The following is a 24,825-nucleotide window of genomic DNA, read 5'->3' on the forward strand; positions in this document are numbered from 1 at the left end:
GCACGTTAAAGATCCCACGATTGACAAAAGGGTCCTTCCTGGCAAAATTGTATAGGCATAGATAAAAATGTCAACCAAAATACCCGTGTGACTTGGAATAATAGGCCGTGAAAAGTAGGATATGCGCCGAAATGGCTGCGATCTGCTGGCCGATGTGAATGCGTGATGTATTGTGTAAAAAAATTCCATCTCACACGGCATAATTAAATCCCTGCGCCTTGAATATGTGCGCGATATAAATTGCATAAAAATAAAAAAAATAAAAAAAATAAAAAATCCCTGCGCTTAGAACTGTACCCACGGAATACGCGCGATATTAGCCTCATATTGATGGATTGATTGATGTGTTGTTGTTTTTGTGGTCCGCTCCTTTCACTTGTCAAAACAAAACTGAAACTCGTGATTAAACCTAAATAAGAACCGATTAAAACAAGACAACAAGAAAGTTTCGTTTGTGGTTAGTTTAATTATTGACGGAAACAGATTCACGAGCACGACAACCTATTGTTGTTGTTACTTTTGTGTGTAGTTGACAGACATACACATTGATATGAAATAAATAAAAGAATTTAACGGAATAGGCGTTGAATGCGACTTCAAGATGGCGACAGTCAAAATTGTTTTCTTATTCTATATGTTTTGTTTTGTCTTGTATAATTAAACGTTCCAAAAACTATCTTCTTGAGTTTTTTATTCTTGGTTTTGAAATGTTAAAAGTCTATAAGTTTTGGATTTAAACTCATAAGAACGAAAAAGGTGCAGCTCAAACTACTGATAAAACAAATTAAAAGCTGGTGAAAGTGAATTATATTCCTTTGAAGGGAGGGCCAAAAACCCTAAACATAATTAAATAACGAAAAGGCCTAAAAAAAAATAGGTGTGGTTACGGTAACCCGACCTACCCTAATTTTAGGGGCCGATCCTATAACTTTTTATTACATTTGTCAAAACAAAAAAACAAAAAAACAAAAAAAAACAGTGCAAAAAACGCAATGAAAGCGAAAGCGCCCGAGTCGCACACTTATTTTCTGTCAAGTAGGTTTAATTTGTACACATTAGAAAAAAAAGTTTAAAAAAAAAAAAGTGATTGCCTACCTACCTACCCTATTTTTTTTGGCTATGTTACCGTAACCACACCTATTTTTTTTTTGGCCAAATGAAAAGGTGAAAACAGAGAAAAACTATCAGCAAATGATAAGTACTGGCTGACTGATTGACTAAATATTTTATTACATGAATCAATGCACTGTCTGTGTTCTACAAACAGCCCCGCCCGTCCATCTCCCCTTTTCTGTTTAATACTCCCTGAGTATTGCTGACTAAATGCATCCAACATTTCCCTGTGTTATGAGCGAGAGAATAAGGGAGAGGCTGAGATCGAGAGAAAGATACAGACAGCGACAGAAACAAAGACAGACAGACAAACAGATAGGCAGGCCGGCAGACAGTCAGATACAGAGAGACATAGTGCGATAGAGGGAGGGAGAGGGAGAGCGAGCGAGAGAGAGAGAGATAGAGAGAGAGAGAGAGAGAGAGAGAGAGAGAGAGAGAGAGAGAGAGAGAGAGAGAGAGAATGGGGGGGGGGGGGGGTAGGGTGAGGGAGAAAGACATGAAGAGAAAGAGGACGAAAGACACAGAACAAGATAACAAACAGGCTTCAATACCCCGCCATGAACACCAACAGCCCAAGCACCCACATTACAACGTAAAGCAAAGGCAACTTCAAACGTGCTCCTATTAATAATAGACACAGACACAGACACACAGACACAGACACACAGACACAGACACACTCACACATACAGACACACACACAGACACACACGCATATATGCATATATACATACACAACACCACCAACACTCACCATGACTTTTCTGGGCATTCCGACCTCTCGCTCCACTTTTTTCATGTACTCCGACATCAGGTTTGACGTCTTCTTCAGGTCTTTGGCGAGGTCATTCTGCTTCCGGTTCCGGAAGCGGAACTGAACCAAAATAATCTCCAGGGTGCCATAACTCCTGTTCTTGACGTAGAACTTATCCGCCACGTAGAGATTGAATCCCTCTCGCACCGGGGACGCTATGGTGTCGAGAATATCTAGTGATTTGCGGTAATACTCCACGTAGGCCCGAATCATCGTCTTCTTGTTGAAACTCAGCTTGCTGGCTATATCCACCTGGGAAAGCGCAAAGCCAGTCTTTAAGCAAACAGCTGGCAGTTGTGTAGTTTTGTTACTTGACTCAAAGACCTAGTATTTAGGGTTGACGCCAGGGCAGTTACTTTAAAAGTATGTTCCGGTTTTCTTTGTAAAGGAGCTGGCATGCTATTCATGCGTCAATCCGAATGTGATCATATTCAACCCGCGTTACTAGAAGACACAAAAATTAGCAAATATGGTCCCAAGCTCTGTAATAATGGCTTTTTAGTCTGCGCCCGTATAATGTGTGCGTACCCGTGTGTATGTGCGTGCCCGAGCTTGTTTGTCTTTGTTTTTGTCTGTGTCTTTTACCTATACGTGCATGCGCACTTGCTAAGAATCGAACCTTTCATGAGTCAGTCTTTGTTTAAATCGATTTCTTTGAATTTTTGTGTGAACATTTTTATCTGCGAACAAACTTACCGCAACACAGTCCCCAGCGTTGTTGAGGATACCCAAATAGGAGGCTGCCTCGCCGCCACACAGCCCTAAGTAAGCTACCAAATCATTGGCTGTGGGGATGATCACGTGACGCGTGTCGTTTAGCTCCCTTGGCACGTTCGTTATGTTCCCTCTCTGCCTCGTTTTGCTGTGAACAACAAAATGGTGGGATCTCTTTTAGCACCTTAAATGGAATTCTCACTCTTCAAATTTGTGTTCAATAACTTCAATAATTACACATTTGGGATGCTTGATGTCCTAATTTCCATGCGAACGTTGCTTTTGTTCTGGTGTCGGCCATCTTATAACTCACCATAGATTCGTCCAGGCTGTTGTATACTAGTAAAAGCATCCTTCACCATGAACACAAACACACATTCCATAGACTGGCTGTCTGCTGTGCCGAGTGGGGTGATTTATTGATTGGTTGATTATTGTCGTAACTTACGCCTTTGCCAACTGTCAAATTGATTTCTCCAACAACAACAAATCCTATCTCAATATGAAGCAGCCAAGCTATCGAACGTTGGTATATATGCGAATATGGAGCACCTGGAAGAATGCTCTTATCTCCAGTAAATACCTACACAGATCTGTGGTAGTGTGCATTGTGGAATAGTCGGGAAGGACCGATATCTTTCAGTTGCACTTTTAGAATGTGTGCTGAGCTAATTACTACCAACAGACTTTTAATGCTGCAAAACCTGAACATTTCAAAGGACAAAGATGAGGAAGAAAAGTTTGATTATCCCAATGTCCCCATTTGGTTGTTGCTCCTGAGAAGAAGTTGTAAGTTTTAACAAGTTTTAATGCGCAACAACCCGATACGGTTGAATACAATGACCTGAAAGAAACTGGTCTTTACTCGAAACTTTTTCAATGGCTAATGGAAATCAGTTGCAAGGTAATGACTCGATGCCCTTTGAAATAAAATACTGCTAATAATGGGAACGAAATATCTCTGTCAGCAGAAAAACACGTCCAACACACACAAATTGAGAAATTAACAGCGAGACACACTCAAGCACAAATCAAACCAGAGAGAGAGAGAGAGAGAGAGAGAGAGAGAGAGAGAGAGAGAGAGAGAGAGAGAGAGAGAGAGAGAGAGAGAGAGAGAGAGAGAGAGAGAGAGACAGAGAGACAGACAGACAGAGAGAGAGACACAGAGAGAGAGAGAGAGAGAGAGAGAGAGAGGGAGAGAGAGAGAGAGAGAGAGAGAGAGAGAGAGAGAGAGAGAGAGAGAGAGAGAGAGATCAAATCAAATCAAATCAAATCAAATTGTATTTTTCGAGGGTTGTGGCATAAGCAATACAACGAGCTTTTTTTCAACCAGCCCTCGCCCAGAGAGGGGACTAATCTAATCACATATTTACACGGATATTAACGTAGAAAAAAAGGTAGAGAAAAACAACAACATATGAATATTTACACATTACATATTATACACAAATATAAAGCGTCGTATATGTAACGTAGTGAAAACAATGCTGAATACACATGCATGAGTAAATGTGTTATTAAAGCTTTGAGTGTTTTTGTGTGGATATAATGAACACTGATGCTTTGGACAAATGAAAATATACCAAACGAAGTCTTCCATCACTGTGATTTTTCGTAATTTAACATTAAATACAGTGAAAGGTGTTTTTTGAAAGTATTGAGACTCATTGGGACTCTCACAGATTCCGGGAGAGAATTCCACAGGACGCTACCAGAATAGGCTAAGCTTGATTTGAAGAGATCTATCCTTGGAATTGGGACGTTAAACTTTCGGTTTGGTTTGACTTTAAAGTTTGCAACGAAAGTTCGTGGTGCACGGCCGGAAAGTATTTTGTGAAGGACCACGCCTTCATTTAATTTAAATCTTTCTTTTAATGGGAGAATCTTAAGTTTCTTATAATCATCAAATACAAGACTGGAGAGAGAGAGAAAGAGAGACACAGAGAGACAGACAGACAGACAGACAGACAGACAGACAGACAGAGATAGAGAGAGAGAGAGAGGGAGAGAGACATGGAGAGAGATGGAGACAGAGAGAGGGAGAGAGAGAGAGGGAGAGAGAGAGAGACAGAGAGAGGGAGAGACAGAGAGAGACAGAGAGAGAGAGACAGAGAGAGAGACAGAGAGAGACAGAGAGAGAGAGACAGAGAGACAGACAGACAGACAGACAGACAGAGATAGCGAGAGAGAGGTGGGAGAGAGACAGAGACAGAGAGTGAGAGACAGAGACAGACAGACAGACAGACAGACAGACAGTGTCAATGTACTGACCAGGCCTCCTGCTTGACTATGGTGGTGTTGTTGGGCAGGGTGATGACGGTCTCTCTCGTCGGACACTCGCCCAGCTCCAGGTGTTTGCCAAACTTGCGGAAATACTCAAACGCCGTGATGTCCATCGTGCCATCTGCCGGCCTGCACCTGAAAACAGACATTCAGTTTGAAACATCCAGGGTACAGAGTATGGTTGACTAAATGGCGGGGTCGGGGGGGGGGGGGGTCATACACTCCAAAGCACACTCGTCCAAAACCACGAGAGTACGTACGCAGAAGAAGAAGAAGCATCCAGTGTAAATATGGTTGATCAAAGACCAGTTTCTAATGGCTCTCTGGTACATCAGTTTAAAATTAAGATCACTGTGTTCTGCTTACTTTTAGTTAGGGGCGGTGGTCCCGAAAGCTGGCTCAAGATTTGACTCACGAGCCGAGAAAGTTACGTGAGAAAAAGAAGAACGCTTTTAACTCGTAAAACCTAATCCCAACAAACTACTACAATCCAGCCACAACTACAACAACAAATATATATATATATATATATATATATATATGTATAAACAATAGAGCCGTCTTGTGTATAAAATACTTTGTAATATGTTCTTCTTTTTCGTTTATGGGCTGAAACTACCACGGTTTTCACGTGTATGACCGTTTTTATCCCGCCATTTAGTCAGCCATACGCCGCTTTGCGGGGATGCATGCTTGGTATTTTCGTGTTTCTATAATCCACCGAACTCTGATATGAATTACAGGATCTTTTCCTTGTGCACTGGGTCTTGGGTTTGCGTGTACACACGAAGTGGGATAAGGCACTCAGAGTTGCTCATACGTTGACCTGGGAGATTGGAAAAATCTCCACACCCACCAGGTGCTGCCGGGATTGGAACCCACAACCATCTGCTTAGAAGGCCGGCGTCTTGTCCTCAGGGCCTTTGCGCCCGGCGTAATATATTCTCATCCTGTTATGAAACTTTAACTGTTTCAGCAACGCTTGAAATCAAATCCTTATGTGTAAAGATAAAGATGATATTACTTTTTGCAAAAGCGCAATGCGTCATCAGTGTTTTCGCAGCTGTGTTTGCACTCTGTAATCGGGTTTGGATACACCCCCACAAACCCAATCAATTTTTACATTCATTCGACAACCCATCGACACTTTTTGTTCCTAACCGGACAGAATAAGCGATTATAAACAAGAGGATCAACCCATCGACATTTTTTGTTCCTAACCGGACAGAATAAGCGATTATAAACAAGAGGATCAACCCATCGACATTTTTTGTTCCTAACCGGACAGAAAAAGCGATTATAAACATGAGTATCAATCCATCGACACATTTTGTTCCTAACCGGACAGAATAAGCGATAAACAAGAGGATCAACCCCCGAGCTGTATCGTCACCATTCAAACCGCCACTTCCGTCAAAACCGTAATGGCGCCGCTCAACTTCCGGCCTGTCTTTCAGCGTCTGCACGCCACCGGAAGCGCGCAGAGGATAGTGGGATTGCGGTTCCCCGGAGTCTGCCAATCGCGATGCACGGGTTGGAGCAAAAAGCGTTGACATAGCACTTCACTTCTGAATGGGGATGCGTGTTGCAGTTTGGGAGAAGATGAAGAAGAACCTTTGCCATTCCGCTAAATGATAGAAGTTAACTATGCAGGTTGGGTGAGGGTGTGGGCTTTGCCATTACATTAAAAGATGTAGTTGATTGCAAATGTCAAACTTTTATGTGTCAAAGCCTCTTTTGAAAGGAGTGTACTTGCAACTTAACGCTAAACTCAACAAAGAACTGTGAGAAAAACTTCAAAGAGTTCACAAAATGTTTAATCGCCCCATCCCCCAACGAAAAGAAGGAAAAACAAACTGCTTCCACTTCATGACTCCACCTCTTCCCCTCACACCCTCACAAACCCATCATCAAATTCCAAACTATACTGAAGGACGATTTTTATTTCTTGAAGTGCGGGGTAGTTAAGAGCAAACATGCAACAACAACAACAAAAAGCAGAAGAAAAAAAGACGTTTTTCTTCTCGTTATAAGAATGTTTATTGGGGTTTTGTAACGTCAACAGGTTTCGCAGACATTTCAACGTAAGTTAAAAGCTTTCATTTCTCAAGTGATACCGCAGACACAGACACACTTTCAATTCTCTCTCTCTCTCTCTCTCTCTCTCTCTCTCTCGCTCTCGCTCTCTCTGTCTGTCTGTCTGTCTCTCTCTCTCTCTCTCTCTCTCTGTTCTCCTTTTTAGAATGCAGTGAACGTTTTGACATTTATAATTGTTACAAAACATGCTTGGAAAAAGAGAAATACATTGAATTAATCGAAGATATTAAGTACAGAGTTGCTCTTTCTCGTTTCCGCGCAGGAGTATCCGAAATCAACGCTCACAAGTTTCGATACGCACCAAACCAAACGACAAGAAACTGTCCTCTCTGTACAGCTGATAAAGAAGATGAACACCATGTTGTATTTTTATGTCCTTTTTATCAAGACCTTCGAGCAAAGTTTTTGAAAATCTCGAACTCTAAGACGCTGCAACAACAACTTGTGTATTTCTGTGGCAGTAATGAGGAAAATGTGATGAACAGCTTCAGCAGATTTGTGTTCTTCATGCTACAGAAGAGACGAACCCTTATAAATGAGGTTCAGTGATATGTCATCCGGGTTTTAATGTATTTGTTGAATTTTATGCGTGACTATAATTTATAACTGTGCAGATACTATTGCTGTTATTTTAACCACTATTGTAAGGGGCTGTGGCCTTAGACAATTAAAGATTTGTTCTTGTTCTTGTTCTCTCTCTCTCTCTCTCTCTCTCTCTCTCTCTCTCTCTCTCTCTCTCTCTCTCTCTCTCTCTCTCTCTCTCTCTCTCTCTCTCTCTCTCTCTCTCTCTCTCTGCTCTCCCAAGTACAACCAATAGTACAGTATGGTGCTGAGATATGGGGACTGGATAAGGCTGCTCTGCAGTGTGAAAAAGTCCATTTATTTGCACTGAAGAAGTTCTTAGGAGTTCGAATGCGAACACCTAATGACCTTGTATATGGCAAGACAAACAGATATCCGCTATATTTGAATTCTATTTTAAAATGCATTAGCTACTGGTTGAAATTGTTAAAGATGGAGGCGCACAGACTTCCTTGTAAATCCTATGAAATGTTGTATAAAATGGATGAAAGTGGTAAAACGAACTGGGCCTCAGGTGTCCGTTGTAAATTGTATGAGTACGGCTTTGGTTTTGTGTGGTTGAATCAGGGCGTTGTTAATGAAAAATATTTTTTGCGTGTTTTTAGGGAAAGGTTGGTCGATTGCAGATGGCAAGACTGGGATTATCATACAAAATAGTGATAGATTTGCTGTTTATCGGACATTTTGTACTGTACATGACATTAAACCCTATCTTTTGTCGAATATGGATAGGCATCTAAAGTTTATTATGACCAGGTTTCGATTCGGCATTTCAGAAATTGCAGTGCATGCTTACCGATATAGAAAACATAATGCCGATGATTTGATGTGTCCTCTTTGTAAACAAAACCAAGAAGTTGAAGTTCGTTTTGTTTTGTGTTGTCCATACTATAACAAATTAAGAGAAAAATTGATCCCATTTAAATATTATAAGAACCCAAGCATTTTCCGACTCAGTTTGCTTTTAGCATCACCTCAAGAAACTGTTGTCAGAAATGTATCCCTGTATTTGTATAAAGCCTTTAAATTAAGAGATGTTGTAACCTCCTAGTTAAATGCCGTGTAATGTATGTGTTGTGCGATTATTATTTTGTACCTTTTTTGTGTGCACTGTTGAGTTTAATTTATATGCAATGTAAACCGTTTGTTCACACCCCTTCATAAGGGGCTATGGCCTATTAAATAAACTGTATCTGCGTCTGCGTCTCTCTCTCTCTCTCTCTCTCTCTCTCTCTCTCTCTCTCTCTCTCTCTCTCTCTCTATTTCTCTCTCCATTTAGTCCAGTTTTTACTTAATGCTTTAACATACATAGAACGGGAATCAAGACGAGGGTGCTGGTGTGTGTGTGTGTGCTAGTGTGTAGAGCGATTTCGAGAAAACTACTGAACCTATCTTCCTGAAACTTTACATGAGAGTTCGTGTGGATAGTATCCCCAGACGTTTGTTTTCATTTTTTTTCGAAAAATGTCTTTGATTAGGTCATATCCGGATTTTAGTTATAGTTGTCACGCCCTCATTTTTTTTTAATCAAATTAATTCAAAGTTTGCTTAAGCAATCCTCGACGAAGCCCGGACTATGGAATTGCAATTCAGTTTGGAAGCTCAATAATTAATGGAGGAGCTTGGTCATTAAACATATCTAAATTCTAATAAAGATTTAAAATAAAGTAATCAATCCAAAAAAGATTTAATCGTATTCTTTACTATTTTCCCAACCCCCAAAACATAGATATGCCATGAGGGCGTGACCGTGCCGTCTCAACGTTCACAAAAAGTAGGATATGAAGTCAGCAAAGACATTTATCCAACAAAAGGAAAATACGGTCTGGGGGTATCATCTGAAATAATATGTATGTAAAGATTCATGAAGATCTGTAGAGTAGTTTTCTATGAATCGCTCTACAAAGAGACACATACACACAACCCCCCTCTCGATTCCCCGTATATTTAGTCAAAACATTTAAGAGTAATACCTAATATACTGGACTCGCAACGAAATATACAAACAAATGACAATGAACAACGTTTCGACCTAAAGGTCTTCAACAGGTTAAAAAAAAATGAAAACAACAATACAAATATGAAAACGACTTATCAGAGAAGATGGCGATGATGTCCTCCAAGTGCAAAAGAAGGGGGAAAGGGAGATAAATCAAAAGGAAACATGAGCAATGAAAAATGAAACCAAAAAGAAACAAATCAGAATAATAACGCTTGAAGGGCCCGAAGTTGAAAGAGATAAACTTGACTAAATGTCAAAAGAACACTGCATGGAATTGAAGTCGAGAAAAGGGGAGACTGAAAAGAAGGAGAAAAACACCTACAAACGACAGCACGAGAATCCACCAACAAAAGACTTCCCTTCCTTCCGACTGAAATCAGCTCCAAATCTAATTCCAACTCTAACCTAAAATTAATTCTACGGAAAAGATGGAACCGCGACTCCAAGAAAAGGAAGACTGACAGGGAGCGGGAGAAATCAATAAAAGATAAATTTTAATTGAAGCTGAGAGAGAGAAGCAGATTGAAAGGGTGGTGGCCGAGCGGGGCGAGCGAGGGTCTTTTGAGTGAGGAGATTACAGAAGTAATTACGCGCTTTAATGGACATCCAACCAGTTTGCCGTCTCTGTCATCTTTAAGATTATTTTCTTGCTCCGCACACACATCCACACACCCTCACCCTGCGTAAGGCAAGGTCTCCGTATCTTTTAGTCTCGTGTATTGCAGAAAGAGGAATCTCTCTCTCTCTCTCCCCTCCCTCACCCACATCTCTCTCTCTCTCTCCCCTCCCTCACCCACATCTCTCTCTCTCTCTCTCTCTCTCTCTCTCTCTCTCTCTCTCTCTCTCTCTCTCTCTCTCTCTCTCTCTCTCTCGTAATTGCTCTTACTGTGGAAATGTGGAAGAGAATGAACACCACTTTTTATTACACTATCCATTGTATTCTGATTTGAGAATGAGATTTCTTAATACTTTTGGAAATATGCCACTTTCTTCAGTATTAAGATGTAGAGACTCCATACGGTGTAGATCCCTTGCAAAATTTATATATATATATTATGCAATCAGACGAAGACAATTGTTTTCATAGGTATATTGTACATGAATACGTTGATGTTTCATGTTTCGGAGTTCAAGTAGCAGTAATGTTTTTCACGTATTTATTTCATGGTTGTTGTCGTCGTTGTTGTGTTTTTGTGTTGTTGCTGTTTTTTGTTCTTCCCCCATTCCCCTGGGTTTGTATATGGGTCTGTGGCCTTTGTACAATAAACCGTTCTGAGTTGAGTTCTGAGCTCTCTCTCTCTCTCTCTCTCTCTCTCTCTCTCTCTCTCTCTCTCTCTCTCTCTCTCTCTCTCTCTCTCTCTCTCTCTCTCTCTCTCTCTCTCTCTCTCTATCTATCTATCTCTCTCTCTCTCTCTGGTGATTTAAAAAAAAAACAGATCGCAAGAAAAGGTTCAGCCTTGAATTGGAATCCCTCTTAATTTTCAACTGCTATCGCTGTATCTGCCTCTCTCTCTCTCTCTGTATCTGTCTCTGTCTCTCTGTCTCTCTCCCATCCCCCTCTCTCTCCCGTCTACATCCCAAACTAAACTCCGCTGACTGACAATAAAGCCAGACTGGTGTTTACGCAAGGCAGGGGGAAGGGGTTTGGCCGAGACAATTCAGCTGGTCTCGAGTCCCGGGAAACAAGACGATAAGACAGAGGGACAACGTCATTCTGTCCTGGCAACGCAATCAGAGGCAGTTCTTGACGTCTCAACAGGACTGGGCGCAGTGACGACGATTTGAACTGTTCGTGTGAATTGCACCATAAGTTGATCGAACGTCTGCCGCACCAATGCGTGCATCCAGGCGCTCGGAACAACATTTTGTGGATAATGTGATCGCTAAAACCCCTCCAGATGGGGAAAGTACAGGCCTCGTGGACGTTAAATCTTTAGTGTTCGATGTTCGGTAGTGTTTGCTGTTTGATGATGTGTCGTGGGTGTTGCTAGTAGGTGTGTGTGTGTGTGTGTGTGTGTGTGTGTGTGTGTGTGTGTGTGTGTGTGTGTGTGTGTACAGCGATTCCGATAACTCAACTGGACAGATCTTCATGAAACTTTACATACAAAATATTGTGACCCCCTCCCCCCACCCCAGTTTTTCGATTAAGGTCTTTGATGACGTCATATCCGGCTTTTAGTGAAAGTTGAGTCGTCACTGTGACCGGACCCGATTTTTCAATCCAATTGCACACACACACACACACACACACACACACACACACACACACACACACACAAGCACGCACACACACCCCACCACCAACCTCGTCTCGATTCCCAGTCAATGTTAAAACATTTAGTTAAAACTTGGCCAAATGTAAAAAGTCAGCAAAGAGCACGTGCACCTCTGATTTTTGTGTGCCTTGCACAGGATTACGTCAATGCACTGTATCGAGACACTCAGAGCTCTCGCTGCCAGTCAAGGCTCAGCGCTTCCTCGGCCAGAAATCACTCGCCAGCACACTTCAATCCTCCCAGCTTTCTCCCCCCGTCGACGTAAAAATCTTGATAAGAACCCGGCGTTCAATTCCAAGACACTCCCCGGAACTTTTCCCCTTCCCTTTGAGACAAAAAGGCCCCGAAGAACTGAAACTAAACTCGACCTTACTGCGTTGTTTCTTCATCGCTTTTGATTTTTGTCTGAGAGTGCAGTGCGTGTGCGTGTGTTTTTGGTCTATGGTGGTTGTGCACTAGTTGGCCATGATTGTAGGAGTTCCCTTTTATGTGACATAAAAAGGGATTGATGACTAACTCGATGAATTTTGCTTCACTGAGATTTTATTTGTTCTGTGGTCTGGCAGAACCGCACGCACGAACACAAACAGACAAAAAGATACAGAAACGGAAGCACGTACAGACGGATTCACACAAAAAGCAGACACAGACAGACACACACACAAACGCAAGTGCGTAGACACACAGATACACACAAATAGAGAGAGAGAGAGAGAGAGAGAGAGAGAGAGAGAGAGAGAGAGACAGAGAGAGAGAGAGAGAGAGAGATTGAATTGAATTGAATTGAACTTTATTTAACAAGGATTAAGATTTAAGGCTACGCCTTTTCTTACAATCTGTCCTTGGGACGCACAGACACACAATGATAAAATTGAAAAATTAAAAATTAAAAAAGTTAAACAGTTTACCAACAAAAGGAGGTCAGACAACTTCAGCACGTGATGATAAAGATGACGATGATGATGATGATGATGATGATGATGATGATGATGCATACATATGTGGTTATTCATAAAATCAAATGCATACTATGCAAGTACCGTAAAATCCCTAGCAAACGCCCAGTATCTAGTAAACGCCCACCCCCCACTTTGGGCCAAAAGTTGTGCAGAGGGGTCACTACCTAGCAAACGCCCACCTCGGTTTTGGGTTTTTTTTTCGGGAGAGAAACGGACACATTCCACCTCGCGTCCTACCCCAGTTGAGAGTACCAGACAATGTGCGTTTGTATGCATCCACAAATGGATGGATGACGAGGAACACCACCCTGACCTGGATTCAGCGTGTTCTTAGGTCAGCAGACGAGCGTCGCCTCCTACTTCTGGACTGCTACAGAGCTCACAAGACCCAGGAAGTCAGAGAAGCGGTTGCCGCGCAGCAAGTTGACTTGGTCTTTGTGCCTGCAGGCAGCACAGCTTTAGCCCAGCCAGTCGATGTCTGTTTTGCCAAACCTTTTAAAGATGGCATCCGAGACTGCTGGGTTGAGTGGACTGAGAGAAGCAAGACCACCGACAGCTGCTGGCAACCTCAAGCAGCCTAGAAGGCAAGACGTCATCAACTGAGTCAGCAGGGCGTGGGAGAACATACGACCTGAAACGATCGTTACGTCCTTTCTCAGGTGCGCAATTTCAAACGCCATGGACGGTTCCCAAGATGATGAAATACTTGAGTGGTTTCCAGATGAAATCGGCGCTATCCTGCCCGCAATCACGGCAATGGAGATGCTCCAGAAGAAGCTACGAGTTGAGACGACAGTGAAGACGATGATGTTGACTTCGAATGACTAGAATGAGCCCACGATCATCAACCCTACCAGATCTCCAAACAAGAGAAGAAACTGTGTTTGTGCTGACGTTATTCTGAGAATTGAAAGAATCAAGGTCACTTGTGTTCTTCTTTTTTCTTCTTTTTTCTATCACAGATCGTTAATCTTAATTTGTGTAAACAAACGGTGTGTTTATTTTTCATTAAAATTGCATAAATCACATGGTTGTCTCACCTTTTTTTTCTCGTGAAAATGTGATGACAGTTTATCTTGCAAAGGGGTGTATACCTAGCAAACGCCCACCCCCTACTTTTACCCGAAATCTGTGCGGAGGGGGGGGGGGGGGGCGTTTGCTAGGGATTTTACGGTAATTATAAGTACAAGCTGGTAGCAATCGAACATGTAGCAATAGTACAACAAAAATATATTTAGAATATACAATGCACAGCATATCTTTGACGTAATACTAAGTGTCGTAAATCAAAACGCGTTAAACTACTCAGACATTAAGTGTTTTTTGACACATTTTTTAAAACTTTTTAATGACTTTAAGTGCTTAAAGGATGATGGAAGTGAATTCCAAACTGATGTACCCGAAAAAGCAGAGAGAGAGAGAGAGAGAGAGAGAGAGAGAGAGAGAGAGAGAGAGAGAGAGAGAGAGAGAGAGAGAGAGAGAGAGAGAGAGAGAGAGAGAGAGAGAGAGAGAGAGCGAGAGAGAGAGAGAGAGAGAGAGAGAGATAGAGAGAGAGAAAGAGATATAGAGAGAAAGAGAGAAAGAGAGAAAGAGAGAGAGAGAGAGAGAGAGAGAGAGAAAAAAAAGACAAACAGACAGACAGTCAGACAGACAGTCAGACAGACAGTCAGACAGACAGACAGACAGACAGACAGAGGCAGAGAGACAGAGACACGCGAAGCCAAATACGTCTGTATGTTCTACATGTAAACGTTCTTTTGGCTTGGTTTTTTAGCTTTCTTTCATTTCACCGTCGTTCTTCTGAAATGTTGATCGAGTCAGTAGGGAGATTTAAAAAACGAAACGTCGGGACGTTTCGTTTTGAAGTTGTGGTAAACGTCATCATTTCGGGGGTCTCTCGCTGGAAAGGTGAAGGTCAACTGAAACGGAACGTGGAACGTCAAAACGCAGTCACGTTTTCCACCCCCAAAAAACGAACAATATTTCGTCAACTTTTGTGAGTATTTTTGCACACTAACAGTTTTATTTGTTGGCCATTTTATGCATTGCTAGATTCATCAACCCTTTCACAGTCTTTCAGCGCTGAGAATGTGTTCATTGGAGGTAGACAACTGTTGTGAACTGAAATATTTTGAAGGGTGCTGATCCTGGTACATTTATCCAACTTCATGGTGAGAAAGCAAATGGCGAAGCAGAAGTAGGTCATCGCATCGAATTTTTATTCTGGCTTCGTATGTGATTTTGTATAAACAAAGTCTGTGTGATTTATTTGGACTGAAAATAATCAAAGTATGCCCGATTCTGGACCACCTCCTAGGGGTTTTTTTTTCCATTCTGATCGAGGACAGACGTGATAATTTCACTTGAAGATTTATCGCCCTTCCTTCATTCCGAAACGAAACGTGAATACATCTAAATCTTGTCTGCGGCCTATGCCGTCTCGTTTCACGTTCCGTTTCGCGGGGTGACTCATTCACCAAACGAAACGAGCTGCAAAACGAAACGTGCTGTCCTTTAAATCTCCCTACTAGGGAGATTTAAAGGACAGCACGTTTCGTTTTGCAGCTCAATATCCGCGGATTCAAAGTTCGATTTGCTTCTTTCCGGTCGTTAAACTTACGAAATTGACGTGCAAATTTGTCAAAGTCACTATTCCTTTGGGTCTGTGTGTCTGCATCGATATGAGATGTGCAGAACTGTGCACAGTGCATAAGACTGACAATAAACCCAACACTACTTCTTCACTTCTAGCTTCAACTTCGATTTGCTCCTTTAAGAAATGCTTTCACGAAACTTATCTCGCAGCGACAGCAATTGATCAAATCCGAAATAGACAGACTGATACCGTATAATCAAGAATCAAAAAGCAAGTTGGAACGTTTAATAAAATACAATCGAAAGTAATGGAATTGATCATGTAGACTAACTTACTTAAATTCAAATGGGGGTGGAGATGGTAGTCACCTATAATTATGGGGATGCTGTACTTCAAATAAACAGCTGCAAATTCTGTCATACATAGTCAATGACTTGTAAAAAGGCTGGAAAATACCTTGTAGGGGGACTGTACTTCAAGAAGTACTGTAACGTCTCTCTCTCTCTCTCTCTCTCTCTCTCTCTCTCTCTCTCTCTCTCTCTCTCTCTCTCTCTCTCTCTCTCTCTCTCTCTCTCTCTCTAACAAGTTTGGGAACTGTACTTTAAGAAGTACTGTAACGTCTTTCTCTTGCGGTCAATAGAAAGTCCGGAAAGACCTTGTACCCGTGATTATAGTGAGTAGGTAGAATCGAGCGTGGTCACTTCGACAGAACGCATTGCTAAATTAGATTTAATCGAAGAGTATATTCTCTCTCTCTCTCTCTCGTTCTCTCTCTGTCTCTCTCCCTCTCATTCTCTCTCTCACTCTGTCTCTGTCTCTCTCTCTATCTCTCTGTCTCTTTTCTCTCTCTCTCATTCTCTCTCTGTGTCTCTCTTTGTCTCTCCCTCTCATTCTCTCTCTCACTCTGTCTCGCTCTCACACTCTCTCTCTGTCTGTCTGTCTGTCTCTCTCTCTCATTCTCTCTCTCTCTCGTTCTCTTTCTCTCTGTCTCTCATTCTCTCTGTCTCTCATTCTCTCTCTCTGTCTCTCTCTCATTCTATCACCCTCTGTCTCTGTCTTCCCCCCCTCTCTCTCCTCTCTCCCTCTCTTTCTTTCTTCTTCTCTCTCTCTCTCTCTCTCTCTACCCTCTCTCTCTCTCTCTCTCTCTCTCTCTCTCTCTCTCTCTCTCTCTCACTCTCTCTCTACAATTTGTGTCCATTTCCTGCAGAGGACCTCCTTGTCCCGTCCACAAACGCACGCCACTGAGATCCAGCGTAAGTGTCTGGTGGAGAAACGACCACGGAGGAATTAGCAGAGTGGACACGGACAAAGCTTGGGTAGAGTTCCGAATGAGGCGAAGGATCATCCTGAGATAGGGTCAATCAAGATCTTCGATTGTTTTGATGTGGATGTGGCGAAGTAGTAGAGATATCAATGTTGCATGCGACATCAACACGCAGGCCATGCATGTACCACGATCTGTGTGAGTCAGTTGTCAAGGAAAAAGACACATAAAGGGTGTCATTGTTTGTAAGACATTTTACGAATTTCTCTCCGGCCCAAACCTTTTGTTTGAGTGAGGAGATCCCTACAGTAATTGCTGGATTAAATGGACATCTAAGCAGTGTGCACTCTCTGTCACCGTTGACTCCGCGTATCCCATGAAGACAAATTCTCGGCCTCCCCTGCCTATCCTGTCATCAAAAGGCACCCTACTGAGATCCAGACTTTGTGTCCTTCAGAAAAACGACCTCACAGGAATAGAGGACATCCGGAAAGAACTCTGTCGGGGTTAAAAAAAAAAAAAAGAAAGAGAGAGAGAGAGAGAGAGAGAGAGAGCGAGAGAGAGAGAGAGAGAGAGAGAGAGAGAGAGAGAGAGAGAGAGAGAGAGAGAGAGAGAGAGAGAGAGAGAGTTTGTTTGTTTGTTTACTTAACGCCCAGCCGACCACGAAGGGCCATATCAGGGCGGTGCTGCTTTGACATTTAACGTGCGCCACACACAAGACAGAAGTCGCAGCACAGGCTTCATGTCTCACCCAGTCACATTATTCTGACACCGGACCAACCAGTCCTAGCACTAACCCCATAATGCCAGACGCCACTAGATTGCCAATTTTAATTTTAAAGTCTCAGGTATGACCCGGCCGGGGTTCGAACCCACGACCTCCCGATCACGGGGCGGACGCCTTACCCACTAGGCCAACCGTGCCGGTTGGAGAGAGAGAGAGAGAGAGAGAGAGAGAGAGAGAGAGAGAGAGAGAGAGAGAGAGAGAGAATGTGTGCCTGCGTGTGTGTATGCGTGCATGTGTGGTTGTGTGCGCGTGTGCGTACGTGGCTGGACGGGTGGATGTGTGTGTGTTTGTGTGTGTGTGCGCACGTATATGTTTTCGTGCAGGCGTACCGGCAAGAAAAAGAGTCACCCCAAAAAACGCAAAATTATTTGACCACATCAACCTCCTAAATGATTCTTGAGACGGAAAGCAGTTATGCCCAGAATGGGTCCGTTATTGACGGCAGTAACGAGAAGGTCAAGAGAGTTCCGCCCACATCAAAGACAGCCGAACAGGGGAGGCCACTAACGACCACCAGTCTGGGACGGGGGTGGGGGAGTGGGCTTAATAACGGTCAGCGGTGAAAAAAGGCAGATGGTCTAGAATCGGTCATTCACTCCTTGTTCTTCTTGGAGGCTACAGCTCTGGCGGCGTAAATTACCAATCATCTATTGATCTGTCTGACGCACACACACACACACACGTACACACACACACACACGTACACACACACAGTCACTCACACAGCCACACACACACACCCAGACACACACACACACACACACACACACACATAACCCTACTACTATTAGTAATGTCTTCTGAAATAATATCATTTTTCCCCAAGGGTTTGAATTTTTCTTTTCCGAAACTAAACGAATGGTTCTGTTTTAATTTGTTTAAAAAGTGCAATCTTTAGACAACAAGATGTTTGCAACAAAACCTACTTTGAACACTTCAGCAGTTGGGAACACTGAGAAGGAAAGCGTGAAGGGTGCAAATGAAAACAGAAACAAAATCACAGTCATTATATAAGATCAAGGGAAAGACACCCTAAAAAAAGAAGAACCACGCAAAAATTCAGTTTGACGGGCAATAGCCTGCACACTAACGAACGAGAAGAAAAAAACATCTTCTTGGTTATAAAAACAGAGTAACAACCTTACCCGATGTTTTTCTTTTTTTCTTTTTTGGCCGTCTTCCATTTTGTACTTAGGGAAAGGGATAACACCCTCGCATCTCTATCAGAGTTGGCAGAGTGGTCGGCCCCTGCTGTGAAGAACTCCATAGCCCGGGATGATAATGTCCTGAACTTTGGGGCTTTCTTCGCCCAAACTGCACGGGGGTCTCGCAATATGGTACCCGGGGTGATTTGATTTGTCCAACCCTCTCTTTTTTGCTCCTGATTGTTTCTGCCATGTTTTTCCCCTCAACTGCACTCTTTTACCAAAGATCTTTGCTTGTACTGCAATTCGTAGAGAAAGCTCTCTCTCTCCTAGGTTGAATTTGTTCTCAGATGCGTCAGAGAATATTTTGCAGAAAAGTTCGAAAGCTGCAGCACTAATGTAAGCGCACATCCCAAACTGTGCGAAGAAAATAGTGAGCTGGAGAGCTTTTGATGGGGGTGGGGCCTCAGAATCTCCCGATGAGGTGATAGTGAAGAAGAATGTTGTCAATCTAGCACATGTATGTGCACAGTTTTGGTCACAGCTGAGACAATCCTAACAGAAAACTGAGAAAGAGAAAATCGTCTGAATAAATGTGTTAAATTGAAAATCACCAGAGACACTCCAATATAGGAACGAGAAGCAGTCAATTGAAAATTTCGTAACGGAAGTGAAAACTTGCAATTTTGGAAGCATATTTTCCGGACTGACCAAACTCTGGTTGATATCAAAGACAAAGGTAAAATCCTATTCCGTCGCGTTTGAAACACGATATAAACCAGGTACCGGCACAGAGCTCTTCCAGATTGTACATGGGTAAAGAGCACATTTCCACTTGGACACATACAACAAAGCTGTTTTGCACACCGGGATTTGTGTGTGGAATTAATGTCACGGATAGGTGTCACGTTCGAAATGAATTGGACCAAAGTTCCCGCTGTGCATGGAAAGCAGGCCTGTAGAGTGTTGACATTTCTCCATGTACAAGTATGCTCTTAAAATCCCATGTAAAATCCCAAACACATCTGTGATGGTGAACGTGATAGTGTACACGGGAAGGAAGGTTCCTTTAACATTACAATCATCCTATCTTCACAACAAATATGCTCTGGAACGTAACACAAAGCATTTACATCTAGCCGTTCACTTCTAGAGATTTCCCTAATGCTCTCAGCAGAAACTCTCTGCTTCTGAGACGGCCGAAATGAAAATAAATAATAACAAAACGCATACACACACTTCCTCTTTAACTTTCCCCTTTCCATAGCAAGACTAGTATAGTGCATACTTCCGGAGGTTGATTAGCCGAGCTAACGGAATTCCCAGCATACGTCCAACGCCTGCCGGGCTGGGTGATTAGAATGTTAATGGGGAACATAATAAGAAAATAACTCTTCAGCATGCGATCGAACTGGGCGTTACACTCCAATTTTACTGCTGTATGGGACAGCAAGTCCTGCAGGTTCCGGATATAAGGGTTTTAGCTAAAGGGTGTACTATACCATTTGCCGGAATGCAATCTAGATATTTTAATTACAAGCGTCCTTCGGGCGTTCACATCACTTTGGTTTGTGTTTGTGTGCTTGTGTGAGTGTGTGCGTTTGTTTGTTTATTGTTATGCTTTTTGCTTTTGAGATTGCATCCAGCTATCACATATAAAAAACTCCTTTGCTCACTATCATAACGGTATTCATGGATCATCATACGCTTCAAGAAAGCAAAAAGGTGGATGTTTCAAAATTAAGGTGAGAGGGAGGGGGAGAGAACTCAGAACTCAGAATTTTTATTGTAAACCACACTGTTGTGTTTGTACAAGGGGGGAGTAGAGTTTCCATTTCAATGTATACTCTCTCAGAGACAAGTAAGAACAAGTGCATATACAGTGCTAAGGGTTGAAACATATCGATCGGAAATCATTTACACACATTCATTTTAGCCTAGCAGTTGCTGTCGATGTCTGAATGCATAAAATGTATACCGGGGGAGTGCCCACAACCTACTTTTGTTTTGTGTTAGTAGTATCTGCATTGACGAGTTTTCGAGTTGACCAATTTCAAAGACATTTCCCAAGTAAGTTTCTCTTATATCAGAGTATACTGGGCACTTAAAAAGAAAGTGGTGCTCGTTTTCGTGAGGGTATCTGCAAAGTGGGCAAACATGGGAACCGTTTGCAGAGTATCTCTGTTTGTTGCACATCAAGGGTGAAACCCCAAGTCTGAATTTTGTGAACACTTTTTGAATATATGGATTGTCTATTTGGTCAAGGTACCTTTTTCTTCCAAAGTCAGGTTTAAACAATTTGTATGTGTCATACCTCTCACTGTCTTCTAGCTTACTATGCCAGTTCTGGGTAAAGCAGTCTTTTAGGCGTTGTTGAAAAGCCTTGATACGGCTAGTACGTCCACACATGTCCAAACCCATTTTCACATAGGAGGTTCCTGACCCTAGCGGACCAATTGTCTGTCCCTCTGTCTGCCATGTTCCTCATCATCACATGGGCCATTTTTACATATCTTGTGTTGGGGAGGCGATTTAGCCGCAACCAATATTTAACGCATCTGGTAGCAGCGAGAACTGATAGGGGAAATCTACCGAGTTCTCCGTATACCATGCAGTTGGGACTTTGGGGGGAAACACCTACTATCCGTTTGCATGCGAACATGTGTACCTTTTCAATGTTAGGGCAATCAAAACAACCCCACATTTCTGAACCGTATAGCAATATGGGGGTAATCTGTGTGTCAAAGAGTGTGAAAAAAAGGTTTAGATCAGAACATCCAATATTCCACAGAACTCTAAAAATGTCGATAACACCACGCTTAGCTCGTACAATAGAGTCTTCAAAGCATCGTTGGATGGAAACTTTGGTGGTCAAGGTTAAGCCGAGATATTTATACGAGTTGGTAACGTACATGTTGTCGTGACCAAATGCCCAGGCTTCGTTTTTCCCCAAGTATCCACCGTTGCGAAATTTCAAATACCAACACTTTTGTTTTTTCTTTGTTTACCTTTAAACCTAATCTGTTGGCAACTTCATGCAATATATTTAACTGGTTTTGTAGTCCCACCGGTGTCACTGAGAGCAATGGTATGTCGTCAGCAAACATCATGATAAATAGTTCAATTTCACCCGGAAGAAGTTGAATTCCATGCCTCCCTTTTTGAATCATTTCAGACGCAAGTTCGTTAATCAAAAACGAGAACAGGCTTGGACTTGCCAAGCATCCTTGTTTGAGACCTTGCATACACTCAAAAAAGGCCGTGTAGTCAGAGTTACACCGAACACAAGATAATACGTTTGAGTACATTGCTCTGAGTGTTTGAAGCATTATGCCCCCAATGCCGATCTTGAGTAGTACATTCCATAGTACATCTCTTTTGACGGTGTCGAACGCCTTTTGGAAGTCCACAAATGCCACATACAGTTTCTTGTGTTGTTTAAGTTGCTTGCTTACAGCTGAATATAACGTGAAAATATGGTTCACTGTCGTATACCCTTTTCTGAACCCAGCTTGGGACTCAGACATGACATTGTTCATTTCAGCCCACTTAGTCAATCTATTGTTAATGATGGCACTATACAGTTTACTGACACAGCTTAGCAGTGACACGCCCCGGTAATTGTCAGGGTTCTCATCGTTGCCTTTTTTGAAGATTGGGTGAATAATGGCTTTGGCCCACTCAGCTGGGTATGTTCCTGTGCGGAACAGTTTGTTAAAAAGCTCTACCAGGTAAGTAGTAACATCATCACCTGCGATGCGAAGCAACTCGTTTGGGATTTCATCTATACCGGTTGCTTTGCCTTTTTTCAGCCCTCTAATGGCTTCTCTTACCTCTCCTTCAGATATATCTTTATTTAGCTCGTCCATGTCGAGGTCCGGAACCTCTTCCGCGGGTAACTCGGTTTGCTGAACTGGAGTCGCTCCAGCAGCTAAATTATTAAACACGCCGTTAAAATGGTTAAACCAGTCATCTTTACTAATGCTAGGCGAGCTTCTTCCCTTCCTCTTGAATTTTCTAATTTCCCTCCAAAAGCTTTGGGGGTCATGAATGCTGGCAAGTAAAAGTGACACTTTGTTCTGTTTAAATGTAATCTTTTTATTTTTCAGCAGCTGGTTGTACTTCTTCCTTTCATCTAAATATACCGTTTTACACTGCTCTGCTTCTTTTTCACATTCTTTAAAACTGATTTTATCTGTTCTCTTCTCCATGTCAAGAGCTGTCTTGTTTTTCTTGTACCTTCGAAGAGCTTTTCGTGTCAACCTTTTTTGCTGTTGACATTCAAAGTCAAACCATTTGTTTATCTCACCGACCGAAACAGAACCATTCTTAACAGTAATTTCCATTGGCTTAGTTACCTCCTTAAGGGCACGGGTGAACAACTTTACTGATCCATCGATATCCCCACTTATCATCTGCCCCGCCTCTTCGAGTTTACCAGCGAATGATTCCGAGTCAATAAGCTCTCTTACCTCATGTTCTTTATGTGTATCCCATGACATCTTAACTCGTACCCCTTTCTTTGTTTCGTTTTCTGTTTGCCCTGTGTTCTTGTTAGTGGGGCCTATAAGTGTTAAGCATAGCGGCATATGGGGGGATTCAATTCTCTCTTCGACGGTCAAGCCCAGGCAGAGGGATGATAACTCTTCTGAGATGATAAAGTAGTCGTTTACACTATTTCCATGTGTAGAGAGAGAGAGAGAGAGAGAGAGAGAGAGAGAGAGAGAGAGAGAGAGAGAGAGAGAGAAAGAGAGTTAATTTGGGACACTGTTCTTGAATTTTGCCAGTGCCAAGACCGCACGTGTGCGCGTGACAGATAAGACAAAGGGCGCCAGAGAAACCTTACAGACCGTCTTCAGTTCTTGTTGTCCTCTCGTTTTGTACATTGCAAGTCTTCTTTTGTCGGGTTTTAAAGTTACATTTTCAATCTCTTTTGTATGGTACTTCGATCTTAGTATTTTGCGAAACTTATGTTTTTTGCGATAGAAGCAGCGAAAATACTCGGGAGGGAAATTACAAAAAGATTTGTATCATATTTAACGTCTCTACTTCTGTTTCATGTTACGTTCCTTTTGTCATTGTTTTCCTCCCATCCTTTTCTTTCTTTTTTTCTTTCTTTCTTTGCTGAAACTTTTTTTGCTTTTACAATTCAACTTTCCAGTTTCAATTTTGTTTCCTGTCACGTCTCCTTTTGATTTTTTTAAATTTTTATATATTACAATTTCCTCTCCCTCAACTTTCATTTTCTTTCAACACGCCTGTGACAGTAAAGATAAGAAACACAATACCCTGTCCTGTCGATCGCACTCAGATTTCCAACAGCGTTACAGTGCCAGCAAGAAGAGCTAGACGCCCACTGTAGAACTGGAATAGCATTTCGCACGTGCACACGCTGTCAGTGACAGCTTCAGCGATACAGACACCAGGGGATTTCCGTACAACTAGGACCCAGCGAGTCTCAAACGCCCAGTGTTGTCCCTGTTTGTCGTTGTCTTGTGCGCATCTTCTTGTCTAGGGTTGTTATTGTCTTCATTCTATCTGTCTTTATCCTACATAGGTTCGTGAGATAATAATCGTTCAAATCACAGTGTGTATATCATGTAAATGAGGTCATGTCAAGCAAGTCTGGCAGGGACCTGTTTTTCCACTGCTTATGATGCCAAAGTCACCGAGACAAACGTCATTATAGAAAAAAAATTGCACTTGCTAATTCCCCTCCACACATGTTTAGAACTAACACGTCACGCCACACTCTCGGAGTGACGTTTCTTTGCTTTGACGTAATAGATTGCACGAGGCTTTAGAAGAGATCGAGGTTCCAAAACAAGCGTCTTCAATTTAGCTGCCTCGACTGCAAGACATTTTGAGTAAAATACACGTAAGTACAGTATGTAGGATAAACAGAATACTACATGGCTTGCTGTGTCGTACCAGATTTACACTCGTTGCTTTTTCAAATAGTGAACTTTTTACTTTGTTCTCTCCATATTGTGTGCTGTCCTCAGCGCGAACGCCTTTTTTTTTTTTAACCCTTTTAACCAAAGTGGCTCTGTTTTACAACTTTTAAAAAAATATTGTGATTTTTGAAATAAACTGCTGTTTTATTGTCCCTCCCCCTAAATACGTGGACCCCAAGAAACTCATGAAAAACATGGTGATACATGACACTTATTTTACGAAGTCTTAATTGTAA

General features: G+C 42.2%; 1 protein-coding gene across 1 annotated transcript in view; it reads right to left on the reverse strand.

Annotated features, from left to right (window-relative positions):
- The window catches only part of LOC138983641 (uncharacterized), a gene marked incomplete in the record, with an annotated part of 112,255 nt that overhangs the window by 21,596 nt on the left and 65,834 nt on the right, over positions 1-24,825 (reverse strand). Inside the window, 3 exon segments of the mRNA XM_070356923.1 lie at positions 1,868-2,179; positions 2,624-2,789; positions 4,913-5,059. Coding sequence (XP_070213024.1) covers positions 1,868-2,179; positions 2,624-2,789; positions 4,913-5,059 — 625 coding nt within the window.

Source organism: Littorina saxatilis, linkage group LG13 (genome assembly GCF_037325665.1).
Source record: "Littorina saxatilis isolate snail1 linkage group LG13, US_GU_Lsax_2.0, whole genome shotgun sequence".
In the NCBI taxonomy this organism is placed as follows: Eukaryota; Metazoa; Mollusca; class Gastropoda; order Littorinimorpha; family Littorinidae; genus Littorina; species Littorina saxatilis.